Consider the following 14,690-nt stretch of genomic DNA (forward strand, 5'->3'; position numbering starts at 1 on the left):
GAAGTAGTGCATTTAGGCGAGGAAACAGTTGGGAGACTCAGGAGACCTGATGAGGGACATGCATGTCTCTGGCCTTTTCCTGTTCTTGCCCCTCCTTCCTTCCTTGCATCTCTTTCCTTCTGAGCTGTGAGGATTTAATCGTCGGATCCTTTTACCTGAAGCCAGCAGGTGCAGGGGCAGTTTGAGCAGCTCTGTTGGCCGAGCCCTGCCTGGCTGCCCTCCGCTGGCAGCTGCAGACACCTGTGATGCTCGCTGGCGAGCCAGGGCTCCTTTGCTCCATTCCTCTGCTGGCTCTGCCCTTGCCTGGGTGTTAGCATCTCCTCTGGTTCTCCACAGACAGCCCTGCCTCCTTCCCACACCAGGACAGCGTTTGTTGCAGGCTTCAGCTGCCGTACTGGCATCCTAGAGATCGATGTTTTATGCGTTTTGTTTATTTTCTCCTTTCTCTCGTGTGTGTGTGTGTGTGTGTGTGGTGTGTGTGTATGTGCAGGTGCGTGCACATATGCGTGTGTGTATGCGTGTGCATGTGTGTGTACGTGTATGCATGCATGTGTGGCATGCATGCATGTGTGTGTATATGTATGCACGTGCATGTGTGTGTACGTGTATGCATGCATGCATGTGTGGCATGTGTGCATGTGTGTGTGTAGATGCACTTACAGTTTAAAAATGGTTGTTTTGAAGATAGGGTCTCACTCTGTAGTTCTAATAGGGCCTAATCCTCCTGCCTCAGCTTCTTAAGTATTGGGATTGCAAACATGAGCCATCGTGTTTAACTAAGCTGTTAGTTTTGAAATATGGATTCTGCTGTACACTGCATAGCTGGGACCTTCTGGATCAAACCTTGTGTGTGATTGTGTGTTTTTGTGTATGTGTGTGTGTACATGAAGGCTGGCCTGCATTCTCTCTCTTTGTGAGGGGATGGGGTGGGTTGTGCCTGGACTCTGAGTCGGGAATGAAGCCCATGTATGAATTGTGTCTGGGAAAGCAGAGAATTAGGTGATGAGGTGGAGGGAGGCTCTGAGTTTATGTAAAACAAGATTCTTGGCTTTCTCTTTCTGTACATACTGTGTCAGTTCCTGCCAGAGTCCTGTGTTTTTGCCTGTGCCTCCCAGGTCTTTCTCTTTCTGTACATACTGTGTCAGTTCCTGCCAGAGTCCTGTGTCTATGCCTGTGCCTCCCAGGTCTTTCTCTTTCTGTACATACTGTGTCAGTTCCTGCCAGAGTCCTGTGTCTATGCCTGTGCCTCCCAGGTCTTTCTCTTTCTGTACATACTGTGTCAGTTCCTGCCAGAGTCCTGTGTTTATGCCTGTGCCTCCCAGGTCTTTCTCTTTCTGTACATACTGTGTCAGTTCCTGCCAGAGTCCTGTGTTTATGCCTGTGCCTCCCAGGTCTTTCAATGGCACCTATTAACTTCTCCCCCCCACCTTGTTATTCTAAGGAAAAACTCAGTTCAATTTAAATTCTAAGACTACTGAGGAATAAGATTTCATGAGGTAGTTTGAGCTGGAAGGCCGGAAACTGTTGTAACATCCGACTTCACTTTCTACGCCTTCGTGTTTCGTACCCTGAGAAACTGCTCTGGGGACGTCACTTCTGAGATAATCAGAGCACCCGCGTGCACCTGGCTCTTTAAGGCGTCCTGTTTAAACCTCCCCGGTAGCTTCCAGGTAGGCAGGTGGTCTTATCTCATCCCCCATCTAGACAGGAAGCCGGTTCAGAGATGCTCCTCTCAGTTAGCGGAGCTCCAGCTTCAAGTCTAGGCTGCTGCGTTCTTACCGACCAGCTGTCCTAGCGAGTACACAGCTGGCCACCTGCGTCACCATCTTCCTGAGGAGATTGGTGTCTGAGCTGGGGACGGCGCTATGGTAGCGCTCTTGAGCTCTTCTGCACAGAACTGAGGTTGGGTTCCCAGCACCTGTAACAACTCTCAACAACAGGGCAGCTCTCAACCACCTGTAACTCAGCGCCTGGACATCTGACACCCTCTTCTGGTGTCTCAAGGCAGCAGTGTGCAGGCATACGTATACACACAGATACATACATAAAAGAAATCTTCTTAAAAAGTTGCTGTTTAATTTACACGTCGTAAGACTTACCCTTCTAATGTGTACAACTCAGTTAAGTGGTTTCCGATATATTTACAGCATTTTACAGTTATCACCGCTGTCTGGCCTTGAAGGCCTCACCCCAGAAAGAAGCTGCCCCCTCCATTTACTCCTATCACTAAGCTACGTTCTGACTGCGGATTTGCTGATTTTTCTACATTGCTAGCATCATACATGACCTTTAGTTTTTGGCCTCTGTCATGGCTAGTTTTAATGTCTGCTAAACGCTGGCTAGACTCTTCCGAAAGGAGGAGCCTCAACTGAGAAAATTTGTCCGTGAGATCAGTCTGCAGGCAAGCCTGTAGGGCATTTTCTTAATAGTGATTGGTGGGGAGGTCCCTGCCCATGGTGGGTGGGGCCACCCTGGGCTGATAGTCCTGGGCTCTCTCAGGTTGAGCAAGCCAGTAAGCATCACTCCTCCACGGCCTCAGCATCAAGCCCTGGCTCCAGGTTCCTGTCCTGCTGCATTTTCTGCCCCCACTGCCTTTGATGATGAGCTGTGATATGGAGGAGTGGGCCACACAAACCCTTCCCCCTCCACTTGGTTTTGTTCATAGCGGTAGAAACCCTTACCGAGACAGCATCTGTTAAGTGATTCATGATTCATCCGTGTTGTAAGTGTTAGTACTGCTCCTTCTTAACAGATGCTTACTCGTCCGTGTGTGGATATACATTTTATGTTAGTACTGCTCCTTCCTAACAGATGCTCACTCGTCCGTGTGTGGACTACATTTCATGCAGTCGTCTCCTACAAGATATTTGGATTATTTTAGTTTAGGGGTTGTGTACAGAACTGTGGGCATTTATGCATAGGGTGTGTATGTACACTGTTGAGAAAAAATAATAAGAAAGGCGGCTCCAATTAGGTCAAATCAAACCAAATCAAAATGCCCATTGTTTTATTAAGTACGGTGCTCTTGGGTGGCCGAGCGCATGGCGGGGAGACAGGACAGCAGGGAGCCCATGCAGACCTGAAAACCACGTGTTTCTCCTCTGGGAGCCTACTTAAATACCCTGTGGGAGAGGTCCTGACCCCGGGGAGGGGGGTCAGGACCTGGCATGCTGGGATTTGGAGTCCAGAGCAAAGCAACTCCCAGGCCAGGGAGGCTGGGATGGGTGCCAGGGACTGGGGGCTACGCTCCCAAACTTAACATACACGGCCCCTGTTTTTAATTCTCCTAGATACACACTCAAGCAGAATTGCTTGGTCATGTGGTAACTCAGTATTTAGCTTCTTGAAGAGCCTTCAAATTCTTTCCCGAAGATGCTGAACCATGTTTTATCTCTATCAGCAATGTGTTCAAATTCCCGTTTCTTTTTAAAAATTTTATTACATTTATTCTGTGTGCATGTGTGCGTGTGTGTATCCTGTGTGTGTGTGGACAGGTATGCTGTGGAGGTCAGAGGTCAGAGGTCAGAGCATGACTTTCAGGGGTTGGTTCTCTCTGTCCACAGGTGGGTTCTGGGGGTTGAACTCAGGTCACCAGGCTTGGCAACTAGTGCCCTCACCTGCTGAGCCCTTTTGCTGCCTCTGGATTGACAGCTTCCTCTCATCTTCAACGCTGGTCCTCGCCTGTTCTTATGCTAGCCAGCCCGTGGGCATAGAGGTGATATTCCACTGTGGTTTGGTTTGCATTTTGTGCATTTGCATATTATATGAGATATAATGGATTCAAATTCCACTTTGTTCACTTTGAAAGTGAGTCATTTCGTTTGTCACTGTCAGTCGTAGGGGTTGTGTGATTTGCAAATATTTCCTGTCTTCGAGTGTTGCCTTTTCGCCTTCTTGACAGTGTTCTTCCGTGTACAAAAAGCACTGGTAACTTCTGATTTATCTTTTTAAAAAAATAATTAATTGTAATCTTATTTTATGTGCATTGGTGTGAGAGTGTCAGATCCCTGGGAACTGGAGTTACAGACAGTTGTGAGCTGCCATGTGGGTCTGGGAATTGAACCTGGGTCCTCCAGAATAGCAGCCAGTGCTCCTAACTGCTGGGCTGTCTCTCCTGCCCCTGATCTTTTTCTCTCATGTCGCCTGTACTTTTAATGTCAAGTCTGAGAAACTGTCCTTTGATCCTGGGTTCTGACAGTTTGCCTCTGTTTTCTTCTGAGGATTCATACTTTTGCGTTTTAAGTTGAGGTCTTTGGCGCAGCTTGGGTAATGGTCTGAGGCAGGGATCCGTCTTCATTCTTTTGTGTTTGAATTTCTGGTTATTCTGGCAGTATATTCTTTTTGTGGTTTTCTAGGAGGAAATTTATTCTAAAAAGCTATCCCCTCAACTTAGAAGTTGGAACCCAGACTTCTGTGTCTCTGGCTGTGAACTGCAGGACAGTCTACCCTTGAGGACATTTTTGGGAGTAGAGGACTCACTGATGGTTGTTGATAGAAACAGCTTGCACTGGGGACTTTAGCATAAGCTTTACTCCTTTTTATAACTATTATTATTATAAAAGATTGGTTTTATTACTGATTTATATATGTGTTTTCAGACTAGAAGATGGGTTGTATCCCCACATGCTAGGAACTGAACTCAGGTCCTCAGAAAAGCGAGGAGTGCCCTTGGGGTGACTCCAACCCCCCCGCGGCTCTGTGCACTCTTTAATTTCATTGCCACGCAGACCTGAGGTGATGGGTGATGCTATCATTGTACCTACTGGACAGAGAGGCATCAAGAGGTGCATGGGGCCAGGGAGCGGCGGTGAGTGGAGCTTGTGTCTGGCTCGAGCTTCCCAGACTTTGCAGCCAGGCTTCCTGCTCATGGGATCCTCCTCTCCCCTGGGAATCCTCAGAGACTGTGTCTTCGACTCCTTCCTGAAATTCTTTGATAACCAAACTGGAAGGCCGTTTCCCGCCTCATGTGTCTCTCTCCCTCTAGTGGTAGGATTGTGAACTGTCCGCACTGTCTTTCCCAGCAACTGCCTTGCCACTGTCTCTGAAGTGCATTTGATGGTTGGGGATCCTGAAATGCACTGGGTCTGATGTGCTTTTGGGTAGATCTTCGCTGCTGCCCCTGACTGCACTGGAAAATAACTGGTGGACAGGTTTCCTGTACGTTACTGGGTGTTCTGGAGGCTCCTGTCCCATGCCTGGTACAAAAGCGCTCTCAGGTTCTGCTCATGTCTGGAGAATGTCCCGTTCATCTCTAGTACCCTAAAGCAGTTGAGACTTTGGTCACCTTTATTTTATTTATAAGTTACATTTATTTTTATTTCATTGTTATTATTTTTTCACATCTAATTTTATGCGTGTGGATGTTTTGCTTGCATGTGTGACTGTGTACCACATGGGTATGGTGCCCATGGAGGCCAGAAGAAGGGAATAGGTTCCCTGGAACTGGAGTTACAGATGATTGTGTCACCATGTGGGTGTGGGGGGATTGAACCCAGGTCCTTTGGAAAAGCAGCAGCTGTACTTACCTGTGGAACCATCCACCCAGGTCTCCTTTTTGATTTTTTTTATGTACACTGTGTTCTGCCTGCATGTTTGCCTGAAGGCCAGAAGAGGGCACTAGATCTCACTATAGATGGTTGTGAGCCACCATGTGGTTGCTGGAAATTGATGTCTGGAAGAGCAGCCAGTGCTCTTAACCTCTGAGCCATCTTTCTAACCCTTCCCTTTTGTTTTTTTGAGGAAGGGTCTCAGTATGTGGCTTATGTTGTCTTTGAACTTGAGACCCTCAGACAGTAGCCTCCTAGGTGCTGGCGATGTGAGGGGCGTGCTGGCGGTGTGAGGGGCGTGCTGGCGGTGTGAGGGGTGTGAGGAGTGTGCTGGCGGTGTGAGGGGTGTGCTGGTGGTGTGAGGGGTGTGCTGGCGGTGTGATGGGCGTGCTGGCGGTGTGAGGGGCGTGCTGGCGGTGTGAGGGGCGTGCTGGCGGTGTGAGGGGTGTGCTGGCGGGGTGGACTGGCGGTGTGAGGAGTGTGCTGGCGGTGTGAGGGGTGTGCTGGCGGTGTGAGGGGTGTGCTGGCGGTGTGAAGGGAGGGTTTCGCCACATCTGGCAGAGTCCACTCGCACTCTGGTTAGGGCTTTGTAATCAATCACTCTTGTTAGGTCGGAACTAGGGTGCCTGAGCCCAAATACCTTTGCTCTTGGTCCAAGGCGATATCTAGGAGCTTGGTGGATGCAGTCTGCCTGCCTGTAGCCTGGTACCGAGGAGCCTGAGGGTAAAGTGTCAAGTCTGGTCACTGTGGATGAAAGTTTCAGCTTCTCTTTCCCCCTCACCGGCTCTTTTCTCAGGTTGTAAAATGGTCGGACTGCTGCTTGCCGTTAGCTTTCCGACCCGGGGATCCCTACCAGTTCATAGCTAAAGCAAGTGTGGACAACTTCAGCAAGCTCGGGGTGGCGTTTATGGAGGAGAGGCTCCAGATGGACCATGGACTGATAGCCCAGAAGATTGTTTGTAAGTAACTTGAGAAAAGGTTTCCACGGGTGTCACAGGGATTCCTCGGAGGACTGTTGTGGTTTCCCCAGGCCGTGACCTAGGGCCGCATTTGCTTTCAGTTTTAGCCAACAGGTTTGCTCTCACTGTGGAAGTGTTCAACTAATACAGGTGGGGATTGGGTGGACCGGAGGCACGCGCTGGTCTGTAGGGTTCTGATCAGCAGATTGGGGTGGGCCGGAGGCATGCGCTGGTCTGTAGGGTTCTGATCAGCAGATTGGGGTGGACAGGAGGCACGCGCTGGTCTGTAGGGTTCTGATCAGCAGATTGGGGTGGACCGGAGGCACGCGCTGGTCTGTAGGGTTCTAATCAGCAGATTGGGGTGGACTGGAGACACGCGCTGGTCTGTTGGGTTCTGATCAGCAGATTGGGGTGGACAGGAGGTACGCACTGGTCTGTAGGGTTCTGATCAGCAGTGCTGACTAACAGTCTCTCCCATTGATGCTCTAGCAGTTCACTTAAAGGATCCCGCTCTGAAGGAAGTCAGCGAGGCCTCCGCTGAGCAGGTCCAAGCCCTGCCACTGGGCCCAGACCCTTCCCTTGAGGCTGAACCTGCACAGGGCGTCATGGAGTGTGCTGGCCAAGGTGACCCAAAGGCTACAGGTGAAGGCTCCTCCCTACTGAGGAGAGGCTGTGCGTCTGCAGGTGAGCTGGCTGCAGATGGTGACCCTGGGCAGAGCTCCGCTGAGCTCCATCAGCTTCACCTGTCCAATTGCCACGAGTGTTTGGAACTTGAGAACAGCACCATTGAATCAGTGAGGTTTGCGTCTGCAGAGAACATTCCGGATCTTCCCTATGATCACAGCTGCAGCGCGGAGGATGCTGTAGATGAACTCTGCCCTGAACAGGAAGGGAGGAGAGTCAACCTTTCGGGAAAGGCACCCAATATCCTGCTGTATGTGGGCTCCAATTCCGAGGAAGCCCTGGGCCGGCTCCAGCAGGTGCGGGCTACCCTGACCGACTGTGTGGACACCGACAGCTACACGCTCTATCATCTGCTGGAAGATAGTGCTCTCAGGGACCCGTGGCCAGACAACTGCCTGCTATTGGTGGTTGCTACCAGGGAACCCATCCCCAAAGACATATACCAGAAGTTCATGGCCTATCTTTCTCAGGGAGGGAAGGTGCTGGGCCTGTCTTCGTCCTTCACGTTTGGTGGCTTTCAGGTGGCCAGCAAGGACCTGCTGCAGAGCACAGTCCAGAACTTGGTTTTCTCAAAGGCTGATGGGAGTGAGGTGCGGCTTAGCGTCCTGAGCAGCGGCTGTGTTTATGAGGAAGGCCTCAGTCTGGGCAAACTGCAGGGCCACCTAGAGAACCCAGACAAGGACAAGATGATTGTTCACATGCCTTTTGGAAGCCGTGGAGGAGAGGCCGTTCTCTGCCAGGTATGGGGGTGCTGTCTACTGGTGCTTTAGGGTGTATTTGGACAGAGTGTGCTCTTTAAGGCTCAGCATCAAGACGTCCAGGAGCAGCTGGGACAAGAGCTCAGCGGAAAGTGTGTGCCTTCCAAGCTTGAGGACCTGAGTTTGATTCCCCAGAACCCACGTGAAGAGAGCCAGGCGTGGTGGCGTGTGCTTGTAGTCAAGCTGCTGGGGAGGCAGAGACGGGGGTCCCTGGGGCTTGTGGACAGCCAGCGTTCCTTCCTTGGTCAGTTCCAGGCCAGTGAGAGGCTCCGTCTCAAACCCAAGGTGGACAGCACTGAGAAATAGCAGCTGAGATGATCCTGTGGCATCCACATACAAGCTTATGTGTTCTTGTGCATGTGCGCATACACAAACACACATGTACACACGTACCACACACACACACTCCCTACACCCCCACCACACACACATACCACACGCCCCATACCACACATATGCACACCCCACACCCCTACACTATACATACGCATACACAGCACACATACATACACACATACACACCCCATGCCCCACACCACACATCACACCCCTACACTATACATACGCATACACAGCACACATACATACACACATACACACCCCATGCCCCACACCACACATATGCACACACCACACCCCCCACACTACAGCTACGCACACACATACATACACACACCACTCCCCCGCACACACATGCCCAAGAATCCAAGTGTCACCGGGTAGTTGTACTTAGTTGTCCTCTTGGCTGAGCTTCTTCTGTGTGTAGAAGTTTCTGGGGTGTGGAAGGCTTAGCTGAGGGCTTTCATGAATACCCCCATCACCTAAATTGCCTGTGATGGAAGAGCCAAGGCAGAAGGCAGCAAGGTGAACCAAGCCTTCAGGTTAGCCAAGGACTCGCCAGAGCACTTTGTCAATTTTGTCACTCTTGGTACCATTCTTTCTAAAATGTAGTTTATTTTCTGGCCTCAGTGCACACCCTGGTTGATATCAAGCCCTTGTTTAATGCAGGGAGCTCAGAAGCACAGAGGGGAATCCAGACCAGCACCTGTCACCTTCAAGTGATGCTCTCGGTCACATCCGTGTTTAGTCAAGTGATGCTCTCGGTCACATCCGTGTTTAGTCAAGTGATGCTCTTGGTCACATCCGTGTTTAGTCAAGTGATGCTCTCGGTCACATCCGTGTTTAGTCAAGTGATGCTCTCGGTCACATCCGTGTTTAGTCAAGTGATGCTCTCGGTCACATCCGTGTTTAGTCAAGTGATGCTCTCGGTCACATCCGTGTTTAGTCAAGTGATGCTCTCGGTCACATCCGTGTTTGGTGTTGGACAGGTCTTCACAGCCTCTGTTCTTTCCGTATGACTTGTTAGCATTTAAACCCCAAGTACTTAGGGCTGGAGAGATGGCTCAACAGTTAAGCACACTGGCTGCTCTTCCAGAGGGCCTGGCTTTGGTTCCCAGCACCCACATGATGGCTCACAACTGTCTATGATTCCACTTCCAGGGGATCAGCCTCCATCTTCTGGTTTCCACAGGCACTGCACGTACATACTTAAATACAGGCACACAAATACTCGTGCAGATGCAGCAGATATTCCTGTGTCTCTGTCTGTCTGTCTGTCGGCTCTCTGTACATGTCGTGGCTGGTAGGTGGAGGCCAAGGCCAGCTATGGACACAGTTCTTCTTTCTGCCTTGTTTGACGGAGTCTCTTGTTCGTTCCTGCATGTGCCAGGCAGGCTCCGTGGGCCACAGGCTTCCAGGGACTGTCCTGTTTCCACCTCCCATCTCTGTAGGAGTGCCGGGATCACACACACGTGCTGCTGACTCTGGCTTTGTGTGGGTTCTGGGGGCGCAGGTCTTCACACTTACATGGCCAGCACTCACCCCAGCTCTCCTACCTTTATCCTGACGCCTATTGTTCTAAATGCAGAAATCCGGACACAGAGAGCCAGCAGGTTTCCGGTGAGGCTGCAGACCACATGGGCTAGTTAATGTTCCTCTTATCTTTCCCTCTGCTAATATAGTCACTATAGCAACCATGCACTCTCAAAAAATTTGCTTGAAAACCCCACTTCCTGGAGCCGTATTTCAGTTTTGAAGAGTTCTCCCCCCGCGCCACTTCTGTACACAGACTGTACTGGAAAATTGATTCGGCACGGTGCAGCCCATTTCTCCGAGCTCCAGGGCACATCTGCCTGCTGCACCATTTAAACTGACCCCAACACTATCATAAAATCTGATACTGTAGTCTGTTGCCGTAGGAAGGAAGAGGGCAATATGATGCAGACCCACAAGCCAGAGTCCGAGGATTAGAGTGTCATCTTTGGTTCTAAATGACTTCCAGTCTCCTGTGTGGCAGGGTCACTCACTGTTTTCTCCCCAGCCCCTAGCTGCGCCACCTCGCTGAAACCAGCCAATAAATATTATTACAGGCTACGCAGTTTCCCCATTCTCTGCTCAATCCCATAGCCTTCATCTCTGTGATAAATCTAGGAATGATGTAACCCAGTAAGAGAAGGCAGAGAGCTTCAAGGTCAGAGTGCAAGTGCTTGCTGGGCGGGGGCATCCAGCGAAGGGGCTGGTGATGCGCTTGCCGTGTTGGGGAGACTGCATCCGCTGGGAACGTGTTAAACCGAGAATTACGGCTGATACTTGGTCATCAAATGCTTCCGGATTGTGGCATGATGTTGCCCTAATACAGCTTGAAAATGGATTTGAAAAGATTTCATTTGCCTACCCAGCTTAGCTGAGGAAAGAAGTTTTATAGTGTGGCCCCCTTGCCAGTTTTGGGCCAGGTCAGTCTTTGTGGGGATGTGTGGTCATGTCGTCTCTAGGTGTTTAGCGGCGTTCCTGGACATGCCCACTGGATGCCAGCCACGCCCTCTGCGTTTGTTGCTAGAAACATCTTTACCTGTGGCTTTCCGTGCAGTTGAGAAGCCTTAGCTTAGAAGAGGCCAGGCCAAGGATGTCGATGTCGCCAGCCAATGACTGTGGTTGTGTCAGGACGATAGCCTCCCCCGCCCTCGCACACAGCTGCTGCAAGGGCAGCACCCAGGGTCTCATGCATGCTGAGTGAGCACTGTCCTCCACAGTCCAGCAAGTAAAAGCATCTCCCCAACTTTAGTGGTGCCCACTTTGGGCCTGGGGGCCTATTGCAGCTTGGCGGAAACCTTTCCCCTGTGCCTCTTCCTGTTGTGCAGATCAGCTTGGCATGCTTCACTGCACAAGCTCCATGTGTCCTTACCATCCGGTGAGGCCATGCCATTCAGCCGTATGCTTTGCTCTCTCCCTTGAGCTCCTACAGGAACATAGCTTGTACTCGTTTTATTTGTGCCACCTGTAGAGTTAACCTAGAGCACAGCCGTGTGCTCAGACGGAAGAAGTGGCCCTTTGATTAGGATGTGGGCATCCCTTTCTTCTCGGTCCCTCTTCAAGGGCTGTCTGGGGGACAGGCTTATCTCTTGTCCACTGACCACTGTACTGCAGCCTCTTCAGACTGGCCCAGAGTTCAGCATTTGTCCTATGTTGGACAATGTGTTTGCCTTGGTTACAGCCTAGGCAAGGATTGAATGGCTGAAGGCACCTGGGGGTGGCACCGTGCTATTTCAGCCTTCCGGTGTTCTGGTTGGAAATCAGCAGAGAAAACCAAAGTAAAACTAAGCAGGGGCTGCTTGCTATTACTGAGTGGACTCTGACACGCAGTTGAAATCTGCTCCCGTGGGAGCTTGTAGTCCAGTGTGGTCCTTCATCCTGCCAGGAAGGTGTTGGAGATGTTTGTGTACTCATAACCTTCGCGTAGCCTCTTGGATGAATCCTGAATATCCTAACTCATGCTTTAACACCTGGACTACATGTAGAAAGACCCCAGTTTTAGAATTCAGTCATGTGCGGGGGGGGGGGTGTCAAGAAAGCCTTTCTGTTGTCTGGGATGTCCACTCTATCCACCCCAAGTCCTGCAAGCAGTATCCAAATGATGAATATGCTTCTCTCCTCCATCGATTGCAAGGCAGAGCGAAAGTTTCCAGCCTGTCGGGTTCTCAGCATGATTGTCTTTCCAGATGTTTTAGTCCAGGTTGAGTGACCTTCATAAGGATGTGCAGTGGATTGATGGTAAAAGCCATGATCTGGAGAGAATCTGTGACCACCCAGAGACGGGGTCCACTGTGACTTTTGAGCTGGGAAGCCGTAATTTTAAGGGGCCCATTCTAACCCTCGTGTTCTTGTTTCTTGATGTCCCTCTCCCCACGGTCCCACGCTAACCCTATACTCTTGTTTCTTGACGTCACTCTCCCCATGGTCCCATTCTAACCCTCGTGTTCTTGTTTCTTGACTTCCCTCTCCCCATGGTCGAGCCCAGGGTTGATGGGAGGAGAGCCTTGTTGAGGTCTTCATCAACCCCCTGTACAGACACTGCCTCTCTGACTCAAGTGCCCACATTTTACCTCCTGTTGTCTCATCCTCAGGTGTACCTAGAACTCCCTCCGAGTGCTTCCATGGTGCAAACTCAAGAGGACTTCAACGTGCTTAAGTCCAGCAACATGAGGAGGCACGAAGTCCTTAAGGAGATCCTGATGACCCTTGGCCTAAGCTGTGATGTTCGACAAGTTCCCGCCTTAACTCCGCTCTACTTGCTGCTGGCCACGGAGGTGAGTGCGGGCTCAGCCTTCGGGTGGCCTCACTTCAAAGTGCGACTCCTTCCCTTCACTCTTCTGTCATGACCATCCTCACCCTTGATTTCTGTGTTGACTTTGGGTTTGGAAACCACAATAATAGTATGCCAGTATCTTTAATATTATTCGTTCATATGTGTAGTTCGTGTGCACGCGCACGTGTGTTTGTGTGTGTGTGTGTGTGTGTGTGTGTGTGTAACTGGAGCTCTGTCTTATAGGCCAGAATCACGTAGATACTTTTTCATGCCTGTGGTTCTGTATCTGTGGATGCAGCCAATTGTAGACTAGATATTTGGAAAAGGCAAAGATCCTACACTGGGCAGGGAGGTGGCTCAGGGTGTGAAGGGCAAGGGTGAGGACCTGAGTGTGAATCCCCAGGAGACTGTGTGAACTCGGATGCTGTAGTGTGCTCCTGTGTGTGATGTGAGGCCGAGATGGGAAGTTCTGGGAGCTCCCAGGCCAGCCAGCCGGGCCTGCATGGTGTAAGCGGAAGAGACCCTGTCTCTAACCAGGTCGAAGGGGAAGAGTGAAGAACAGCACCCATTGCCCTCTGACTTCCATATGTGTGCCATGCTGCATACTCAGCTTTACTTGTTTGAACACACACACGTACACACAGCCGCACATACACATCACATACATACAGGCACACAGCTAAAGCCAATCCTGCCTCTGCTTTTCCTGTCATTGCCTGACCAATACGTGGTGTGGTGTGGCAACTGTTCTCAGCGCTGGCAATGTAGGTGTTTCAAGTCTTCAGAGGCTGTGCACAGGCTGTGTGCACATGCTGTGCTCTGGATGGCTGAGACTCTGGCTCTTGGTATCTGTGGGCGGGAGTGTAGGAACCAGGCTCCCTGTGCCTGCTGAAGGGTAACCAACCCTTTTGGAATCTGAAATCATCTGGGATCAAACCAGCTGTTTTGATCAGGGGGTTTTCTCAGAAAGTCTTTGCTTGGGAAACAACACAGCTTCTGTTTTCTGTGTTCCGATGTTGGCTATTTTATGGCAAGGAGGCTTTGGATTTCGTGTTTGTCATTCATGTCTAAAAGTAAAATGGAAACGCTGGAAATGGGTTTGGGAGTCTGCCTCATGCCTGCACTCCCTGCTGTTCTGTGAGGGATCCCGGGTTTGGGCAGGCTGCCAGGTTCTCCAGGTGTGTGTTCCCGCTAATCCCTTCATGGGACATGCTGTCAATTTCTCATTCATTGTGACACATGATTCTGTGGAGCTTTCTGTTGTCGCCGGTAACAGGCCAGTCTGTGGGGTTAGTGATGTCAACATAGCAAAACTACGGCGATCAGGGGATGCCACACACCGAACCCACCTGTCTCACTTGAAAAGGGCAAAATCCACCCTTCACGCCTGCACTGTGAGAAAGGGCGGTGCTAGCTTTCTGGTTGGCCTCCGTCCCAGGGCAAGCTTAGTCTGTGGAGGAGAGCCGGGCTGTGCATGTGTAACTAACTGCTCCGTGCCGACTTACAGGGTAGATGCAGACCCCGGGAGATCGTGTGAGGGCTGGAGGAGAAAATATTTGGGAGAGTTGTGTGAGCGTCATACTTTGATGCAATGGTTGTAATAATGCAACGATTATTGGGATGTTCAGAGATCAAATGGGCTAAAAAATAGATGTGCTGAACAAGTTCCTGGTACCCAGTCTAAGAACACTGACGGTGATGCATTGACTAAAAAATTGATGCCAACACACGATGATTTTTTCTCATTTAAAAAAACTTTCTTTTATTACATTTTTATTACTCATTTTTTAGCTTGTTTATTTGTTTACTTAAAACAAGCTTTTATTTATTTATTTGTTTATTTTTGGTTTTTTGAGACAGGGTTTCTTTGTGTAACAACAGTCCTGGCTGTCCTGGAACTAAATCTTGTAGACCAGGCTGGCCTTGAACTCATGGAGATCTGCCTGCCTCTGCCTCCCAAGTGCTGGGATTAAAGGCGTGTACTACCATAGCCCAGCTGAGACAAGTTTTCACTAGCCCACACTGGCTTGGAACATACTCTGCAGCAGAGGCCACCCTTAAACTTGCCATGATTCCCCTGCCTCAGCAGCCTGAGTGTTAG

At 50.4% G+C, this 14,690-nt stretch overlaps 1 protein-coding gene across 6 annotated transcripts in view; it reads left to right on the top strand.

Moving 5' to 3' along the window:
- The window catches only part of Hlcs (holocarboxylase synthetase), a 194,029-nt gene that overhangs the window by 34,710 nt on the left and 144,629 nt on the right, over positions 1 to 14,690 (top strand). For 5 of the 6 annotated variants that reach the window (XM_041672987.1, XM_041672989.1, XM_041672991.1 and 2 more), the window contains 3 exons: positions 6,343 to 6,505; positions 6,995 to 7,929; positions 12,408 to 12,590. In XM_041672987.1, coding sequence (XP_041528921.1) covers positions 6,343 to 6,505; positions 6,995 to 7,929; positions 12,408 to 12,590 — 1,281 coding nt within the window. The remainder of the gene's footprint in view (positions 1 to 6,342; positions 6,506 to 6,994; positions 7,930 to 12,407; positions 12,591 to 14,690) is intronic. The other variant, XM_041672988.1, reaches the window with a different exon arrangement.

This window comes from Microtus oregoni, unplaced genomic scaffold, assembly GCF_018167655.1.
Source record: "Microtus oregoni isolate MIOR12 unplaced genomic scaffold, Mior012 000023F_ref0000262, whole genome shotgun sequence".
In the NCBI taxonomy this organism is placed as follows: Eukaryota; Metazoa; Chordata; class Mammalia; order Rodentia; family Cricetidae; genus Microtus; species Microtus oregoni.